Source organism: Alligator sinensis, unplaced genomic scaffold (genome assembly GCF_000455745.1).
Source record: "Alligator sinensis unplaced genomic scaffold, ASM45574v1 scaffold628_2, whole genome shotgun sequence".
Classification (NCBI taxonomy): domain Eukaryota; kingdom Metazoa; phylum Chordata; order Crocodylia; family Alligatoridae; genus Alligator; species Alligator sinensis.
This window is the reverse complement of record NW_005841833.1, coordinates 5,460,609-5,469,584: the sequence shown is the minus strand read 5'-3', so window position 1 is coordinate 5,469,584 and position 8,976 is coordinate 5,460,609. Positions and strand designations below refer to the sequence as shown.

Here is an 8,976-nt window from a genome sequence, read left to right as displayed (position 1 = left end):
TCGAAGCGGCTGAGGAGCAGCGAGGTGTGCGCCGACTGCAGCGCTCAGGGTAGGCGCGGGGGGGGGTGCAAGTGCCGGGAGGTGGGTTTCCCTCAGCTCCCCTCAGGCAAGCGCGGCCTGCAGCGGGGGGGCCCGCGCCCGCACACCTGGGCGCTTCACCTGCCTTCTTATCGAAACAAACACAACCACGCCTTCATCTTAACGGTCCAAGCACGGTGCCCCCGGGCTTGCCCTGCACCTGCGCTCGTGGCGGGGGGAAGGGGGGGCTTGCCCAGACTCGGGGTCCAGGAGCCACTGCCCCGCGACAGCTCACAGCCTGGGAGCGGCGACAGGGCCCGGCCGAGGTGTGCGCGCCGTGAGAAAGCGCAAGTAAAAGAGCACGGACTGTGTGCAGGCGACACCACGCACGCTTGATATAGCGCTGAGTGTGAACATGGAAGTAAAACGCTCATTAAAGGAGCGTTCCCGGCGTGGAGGCTATACCTGCACGTTTTGTCGTGTTTAGCGAGCGCATGCAGGGGAAATGGCAATTAAAAGAGCATCAGTGGGGTGGAGGCTGTACCGCGCGCACTTTATATAGCGCCTGAGAGTCTCTAGAAGTCAAACGGCAATTAAAAGAGCGTCCGCTTGACAGCAGAGAGTGAGCGCACCCTATACAAATCACTAAGAAACGCAACCGCGTGAGGCGTAAACACCCAAAACAGGCACGTGCAACACATGCAGCGGCCTAGGGGCACTTGAGCAACACCATGGTAAGCGGGATGAGATTGAAGCGCTGGAGAGGAGAATCGTCCTCAGCCCAACGCCGCGTCCACCCGTGTACGAGCTGCCCCGCAACTCGTGGATTAAATGAAATGGGATTCGCTCCGGAGCCGCACGTTATAAGTTTGGTTTGGGTCGCAAGAATATACGAAAGGGTCGCAAGCAGACTTTTTAAATGGATTCTCCTTTAAAGGAGAAAAATGTGGGAAGCTTTGGCTTTTCCCTCGCAGGCTGCGGAGGGCTGCTTGTGGACCCACGTGCCCCACACACCCACTCCCTGCCCCACACATTGCAGGGGCTGGGGGCAGCGGGTCAGGAGTGAGAGGTACTGGGTCAGAATTGACCGTCAATGTTGACAAATGGGGCCTGGTACAAAAAAGGTTAAGAACCACTGGCTTAAAGGATAGTCCAATATGTGAATCTGCTGACCAACTCCTCCCGTGTGTAGCGCGCCCGCACACCAGGATGAGGACCTGGGAAGTGTCGGTGATAAAGCAGTTGTGCGCCTCGGCCGCATTAATGATGTGTAAAGGGGGAAATGAAGGATAGGAGAGAAGAAGAGGCCTTGGAATTGATGACTCCCAGTTCAGTGATGCCAGGAAAGGAAACGCAGTCCCAGGTCAAAACAGACAGCAATGCTGAAGAGTTCCTGTGGACTTTGGTGGGTTTACACCTCTACCCATATACAGATAAGTGCTGCTTGTGCTGACCTGTGCACATAAGTGATGTTAAGTGCTCGTTGCAATACAAGCGCTAGGATGAATGTTAAGACTGGCATCATGTTATACACTTAAAGGAGTTTTGCACTTATCTAATATGGATATAAGTGGAATTTACCAAACCGTGTAAACAATCGTGGCACAACTAATTCTGTGACTCCTCTTATAAGGATGCTGTCCAGATAAGTCTCCCTTTTCAGTGCATTCCCATACCTGTGTTTAAAATGTTTATAGTATTAACATGGAAGAATTGTAACCTTACTTTTTGGTTTTTGTGCTTCCTTTTTGCTCTTTCCTGTGTGTCAGTACTGGCTCAAGAGAGTTTCACTTCTAGACAACTCAGTTAAATACATGATTTGCATGACAAGCCATCTGTGAGTTGTCAAACTGTAAGAAAAAAGGCCAGAATCCTGTGGGCTTTGTTGGAGGTAAATTTCAGCATTCATAGGATGGAGGTTCAGCATGTTCAGGAGCTTGTTGATAGTGTTCTGTCATGGTGTCTCTCCTACACTAGTTAGAAAAGAAATAGTGTTAGGGCAGTGTTTTAATAAGCTGATCCCTTAGTCAGGTTTATTGACAAGGTTTCCAGAGCCTAATACATAGTCCTAACTTCTGCTTCAAAATATCAGAAAATATGAGTTCCAGCAATATTCCCTGTAGCTCTAATTGAGGAGTCCACTAATTTTAAGAGTGCTAAGTATTGTTCGCTGTCCCTTTAAAACAAGTGTGGGCTGTATCTCATTTTGTGTGTTAGTGACCTATAGTCTTGAAGGCTGAGCATGCACAGAGGAGAGTTGTGTTCCATCAAGTGAGATGGCCTAAAATAACATCCAGCGCAGAAGTATTGGTATTTAGCATAGCAAGAGATTATTTGTAGAGTTACCCCTCTGATAGTGAGCTTAGAAATGACAAATGAGATTTGTTGAATTTCCTTTTAAACATGAATCTAATTTCTATAAAATCCGAATATTCCACCAGCAATTCCATCCTTTATTGGAATGAGATGTTTGCTTTGCAAACTGGATAAACACTGAATTTGCATCCAGGAACAAAGAATTCATTGACAGCTGTTGCCCTTTAACACAACTTGCAGTTTACAATTATTGAATTTATGCTTGGATTTCTGGATTTCATTAGTCGCAGGTTGATGACATCTGCTTAATTTTAGTGCTGTGGTGTTTTACATAGTTGAGTACTTTTTATTTAAGGGGCATCAGCAAGATAAAATTAACATATTCAGTGACTTATTAATAGCGTAATTAATAGCGAATTGTTAAAACTGAAGAGTCTCAATTTTTAAATGAGTTGATTCTGTTGTGGTGTATGTTACATTTAATTGAGGTTTGAATAGGGACATTAGATTAGTCAGTTTCTTCTTGGTTTTGCTGGAGAGGATTCCTGCACTAGACTAGTGATGCTGACTTCAAGTCACCTTAGCTGAGCTGGCTTTTAGAATATTTTAGGAATACTTCTAGGCCTCAGTCCTGCAAGTAATTATGTACATGTGTAGCTGTACTTTGGGCAGTCCTGTTAACTTTAATAAAACAACTCAAATGGGTAAAGCTATGCACATAAGTCAGAAGAATGGTCCAAATGACTAACTGGGGAAGCTCTGAAAGCTTTGCTTAAAAACGATTTTTAGAATGCCAGAAGGCACGCTCTCTTTTTAAACTTCAAATGTATTTGTCATTCTTTCATTTATATCTACTCATAATAATCTTTTTCTACCCCAGCTTATAAATCATCTTTCTCAGGTTTATGCAGTTCATGCTCTGTGTTGTGTTTTGTGTTGTGCTGTGCTTCTTTCAAGATCAATGGTGTGACAGATGTAACACCAAAATAAATTACAAGTTTATACAGGTAAACACTGAATACTCAAAAGTTTTGTAAAAACAAATGGACACCCACCTTCTCCCCCTGGGTTAATCTCCATTTTCCTTAGGTGATAAAGACTCTGGAAAATAGGATTTACTGTATTCAGTTTCTTAGCATCATAAATGAAGATTCCAGAGTTGATATCCACAGCTCTACCCTTCTTGTTACCCAGTAATTAATGTCACAGCCATATGTCCCATGTTATCAGTCCTATCCTAATTCTGTTGTAAAGCTGCTTTTACGCTGCTTAAATGTATTGAACATAGAGGAACTTATCACTACCACAGTATTCCTTGAATTTCTGTACAGCAGTTTGTTTTTTCCCTGGCCCATTTTTTCTTTGTTTAGTTTTGACAAAGAATTGTTCACTCGTGCCTTATAAACCCCTCAAAATAATATCTTACATTTGTACGGCAAAATGCAAATGTTTTTGGTGATATCTTTTATTGAACCAGCTGTATACGAGTTTGTACAGTTAATCTAATTAAAGCTATCACCCAAAAAACCTTGCTTCTTGCATATCTCTTGGCTAATCGTGGCCACAAAACACTCCATCCCTACTTGTTCGTTTTGACATGAGGCGATGATGTGTCCTTTATCAGCGCACACTGCATTCTGTGTAATCGTACAATTCACTTTTCAAAGTCTCTTGATAACAACTAGCAAGTTTGTCTTGATCTGTCTTACTTCCTGTTTTGAATTCTTCTCTAGTGCTACTGAAAGCATAGCAGAACTTGTCTTGCCCTCTCTTCCCCTACCGTATCTTCCTTAATATCTTGCCATCAATTTAAACTTAACCATGATCTTGTCTATATCCAGTGTTTAATCAAAAGAATTTTAAAGTTGTTCAAGGCTGTTTGTAAATTAAATGAGGGGGAAAAAACCCCAAACAGGTCAGTGAAATGAGAGCAAGACATGGTGTAGACACTTAAATCAATTTAAACCTCACTTATCTGTTTAGTGTAAGTTGACATCTCCACCTCTTATCTGTGGCCTGCCTGGGACTTGCTGTCCCCCAAGCTTAAGATAACTTGTATAAACCGTGTTTAAATTGAATTTAAAAGGCAGCGCTTCTTTTTTGTGTGTGATTTTTAACTATATCTGTTTGAAGTAACACCTTTAGTTAATCCAGTAACTCCTAAAGCAAATTAAATTCTTTGCTCAGCACATGCTGTCAATCCCACTTTTACTAGTGATTCAGGCCTTTTACCTGTAGTGTTTCTCCCACTCCTCCATCTTCCTGGTCCTGGCACATCCAGGTGTGTGAAAATCCTGCTGCTTCTTCCTTCCAAAAACTTCCAGACCTAACACTTCAGTCCTCTCAAGCTCTTATTTGGGCCCATAAGTAGGTCATGTATTAGTGATTGTGTCCATTTCCTGTCTGGCCTTTCCAACACTCATCAGTTGCAAAGAACGTTGCCTTGGCTCGTTTGTGCTACCATGACAGTCCCCTGTTTGAATCCTTCCACTTTCTTTCTGTTTCCACTGCATCAGGTTCAGTTTTTAAATCACTCCTTTCCTCTGCCACCGATGCAAAGCTTTGATGAATACTTGACAACTTCTACCAAAAATGTCTGCCTGCTTTCATTAACGCTACTTTTCATTCATAGATAGTATTTTCTAAATTACCAGTTTTCAGTAGGATTTTTTTTCTCCAAATCTCTACTAAAATCCTACTTGTGCCATGAATTGTGAGGGTTATTTGCTCAACCAGGGGTGACCAAGTGGCCAGTATTGAGTGATAGCTGAATATGTTCAATTATAAGAGTGAACAATTTGCAAATGGTTTGCAGCAATAGCTGTCTAGTAGGAATAATAAGGCAAGAAATCTGGTTGGTTTTAAGGAACTTGTTAAGTGTATTAAGGGAATTATGTGATATAGTTTCCTGTGATAGCAGGGTAGGAATTTGCTCTTTACTGGCATTTCTTTGGAACTCATCACAGCAGTATCTGGGAACTGCTTAGTTTTAGCCTTACAATGGATCCGATATGAGGAAGACAGGGGGTCCTATTTACAAATGAGCAACTGAGGCCACAGAATGGTTTTCTTCAAGGTCTTAAGTGTGTGGCAGTCTGAAATAAAACCCAGATCTCCTGAAACCCAATATAGTGCCTTACATACAAGACCCATTCTTCCTCCAACATCTTGAGGTCTGCGAAGGTTGTGATTTGCCCAAGTTCATATAGCAAATAAGCTGGAAAACCAGGAGTACCATTTTAACATTGAACTTGTTTGTCTCTGTGTTATAACATGTGTAACTCTTTTCCAGACCCTTGTTGGGCATCAATAAACCGGGGGATTTTAATTTGTGATGAGTGCTGTAGTGTGCATCGGAGCCTGGGGCGTCATATCTCACAAGTGAGGCATCTCAAACACACACCATGGCCTCCAACGTTGCTGCAGGTAAAGGATGAGACTTGCTATTTTAGAGAATTCTGTAATAACTAAACTTTCTTGGAAGGATGGTTGCTCCCTTAAGCTTTTTTTTAAAAGATGCTTGGTTTCTGTTACCTTTCTGTAGTGCAGGGGTGTCAAACAAGGCCTATGGGTTGATTCCGGCCTGCAGAACTGTTGCATCCAGCCCACTAGTAGTCCAGCAGGCTACAGAATTGCACACCTTCAGCTCTGCACAGTTGCGAACCCCTGGCAATGTTGCCAGCCACAGGCATTCTAGCAGCAGTGCTGACCTAGCACATTGCAAGTGCCTGAGGTGTGCAGTAGTGTGGAGTTGAGAGTATGCAGCAGCACAGAGCTTTGGCTGGGCATCTGCATGGAGCCAGGGATGTGCAGTGGTATGGAGCTGCCTTTGGCCAGATTTTGTGTCTCCTCAAGCCCCTGGCTCAGCACTGCCCAAATGCAACTGCCTGCAGTCCCATGGTCCTGGATCCACACTGCCACAGACCAGACCCATGCTGCAACCTGAACGCAGCCTCATGATCTGGCCCTGGAAGGAGCTGTGTAGTTGATTTGGTTCCAGGCCCAGAGTGAGTTTAACACCCCGTGTAGTGCATTACTAAAGTAAATGCTACCTGTGAAATTCTTGACTTCCATCTAGGATAAATGGAAAGTCTGAAGCACAGTTAAAATTCTCTTGGTTTAGCGAGTAGCTTTCAAGCCATTTTAGATTACTGCAGGTGTTTCAGTGCAAGTTGTCAACATGCAGCAACCCTTCCTCTTCCCCAAAGCTACTGTTGGCAAGAGCGTAAATCTTCACTGCTGTGGGGGGAGGATCTAATTCTAGGCTTTCTGTTTTCATTTCTGCTTTCTCACTGCTTCTGTCTTATATATCCTAAAAGATCCTTTACCAGCACTTTAACAGATGCAGCTTTGTTCTTTTAGTTTAAACTTACCTTGACCCTAACCCCACGCATACACTATTAATCCAGACAGTTTGGCTGTGGTCTGTAGCCTGATTAGCAGGTGGTTAAATATATGGAATTTACCACTTTTCTACAGCATGCATATTGTAGCGGTTTGGAGTCTGCAGATCAGGAATTCTGTGGTCTATTTTTTAAATTAAAAATGTTGTTTCTGCCAGAATAAAACATTTTGGAAAAATGTGTTGATTTCAGCAATTTTGTCTGGAGAAAATCTAAGTTCATGTGCACAGCCTGTCATCTCTGGCCTTTGAAGGAAGGGCTTCTTACTTGTGAATGCAAAGGAGCCACTCCTGACATTCCCTTTAGTCATAGATGTTAGCACAGAACTGGACAAATCTGTTACTCTTCTGGTTTGTTCATGTGATCCTGTTCATCTTTTTTCCCCTAAAGAATGCCAAGAGTTTTTCAATTAATAGGTTTAAAAATAAGATATTGCTGATAGCATGCCTGCACTGGAAGGGTGCTGGCAAAGTACTGGGAAATTTGTGCGGTCTTGGTTATCCTGTCTGTGCAAGTAGGAGTAAAAACACTTAATGCTTGTTGTACATGTTTTGAATTTCAGATGGTTGAAACACTGTATAATAATGGTGCTAACTCCATATGGGAACATTCTTTGCTAGACCCAGCATCTGTTATGAGTGGAAGGCGCAAAGCTAACCCACAGGATAAAGTCCAGTAAGTAGAATATTTTTATAAAATTCTCTTTATAGTTGCAGGAGACGTTTTGGAAAAATGCAGTTATTTTTGACCAGCTGTGACAAAGGCGGCAAAAGGGCAAGTGAAGCTGATCTTGTTTTAGTTTTTAAATATGGTTGAAAGTGTTGTTATATGAACAGGTCTGAAGGAGTTCCGTCTTCTCTTAGTCATTGATCTTTAAACCTTGATGATCAAATAATCAACTTTGCTGTGAGCAATGTGGTTTAAACGTATTTAATTCTAAAGCATCTTTCAAAGCTTTTGCAACCTAAACCTTGAAGTGAATGTTCACATATGAGTGAAGAATCTTTTCATTCTTAGGCATGCCTTAACAGTATCCATCTGTCATAAGTTGAGTAGTGCCTTTAAAAAAAACAAACCATATTTCATGCCACAACCATCTTCTGCTCTCCTTTTATCAATCAGTATTTACAGAACGTCAGCTATGTAATTTAAAAAGTAGGGTTTTTTTTAAATATAATTTTGTATATTAGTTTAACAGTTTCATCTGAATGGTATTAAGCACTTCCAGCTCAGAATGAAATCAGATGTTCAGGGTGTTCCAAACCTTTTGGGACAGGTGCTAAGTTTATAAGTATAACTGAAAATAATGTTACTTTATTTTTTAGAACTTATCTCCAGATTTTAGAACTGAGAGGTCATCTGCTTGCGTCTGCTTTTTATTCATAAACTGGAAAAGGAAAAATATGATTTCCTCCTTTTTTTTAGCTCCCAGCTGATTTTCTAAACTTTGAATGGAACAGGAACTGCTTGAAAAACTAAAATGAAGAAAAAGTTTCTGCATCCGCATAAGAAACTATTGTTGTCAAAGCTGGTTTAATACTTCAGCAAACTGTTCCCAGTGTTTTAGTCAGGAACTTCCACTACTGCGGTGGTTTGAGCATTAGAGCTTCAGCAGTTTTAAAATAGGTTGCCATAATTATTAAATTTAATTTTAAATGTACTTATTTTAAACATTCATTTTTAAGGGAAAAGTGCTTTTAAATAGAGAGCTGCTTTTTTAATTGCTAATTTTATCACTTTGGCTTTGAAGAAAAAAATATTTTTCTTATTTTGGGGTTTTTTATTGAGGGGGTTTAATGAGTCACTTTCCAATCAGCTATAATTATTGTGAAAGTTACTCTCAGTACCAGTACCCTTCAATAAAGTGATAAATTTGAATTGAATTCTGTATTGCATGAAAATATTTTCTAATACCTTTTTTCAGTTCCTTGTTACATGTAAGAGGGGAAAAAGGATATTTTTTTCTTACCCCTGACAAATAAATGTCTGTGTAATTCTACAATGGATATATTTTGCAAGTCCTTTGCTTTAATTTCTTTTACAGTCCCAACAAAGCAGAATTCATTAAAGCTAAATATCAAATGCTAGCATTTGTTCATCGCTTGCCATGCCGAGATGATGACAGTGTTACTGCCAAAGACCTTAGTAAGGTAAGTGGGTTTTCCTTATAGTTTGTGGACAGGAACCAAATTGCATCATATGCTTTGTGTTGTGTTGCAAAGTACTGTAAGACTGAAAT

The 8,976-nt window shown here is 41.3% G+C and overlaps 1 protein-coding gene across 1 annotated transcript in view; it reads left to right on the top strand.

Annotated features, from left to right (window-relative positions):
* Window positions 1-8,976, top strand: part of GIT2 (GIT ArfGAP 2) — a 39,174-nt gene that overhangs the window by 3,571 nt on the left and 26,627 nt on the right. Inside the window, exons 3-6 of the mRNA XM_006015271.3 lie at window positions 7-49; window positions 5,627-5,760; window positions 7,300-7,412; window positions 8,782-8,887. Of these exons, the coding sequence (XP_006015333.2) occupies window positions 7-49; window positions 5,627-5,760; window positions 7,300-7,412; window positions 8,782-8,887 (396 nt within the window). The remainder of the gene's footprint in view (window positions 1-6; window positions 50-5,626; window positions 5,761-7,299; window positions 7,413-8,781; window positions 8,888-8,976) is intronic.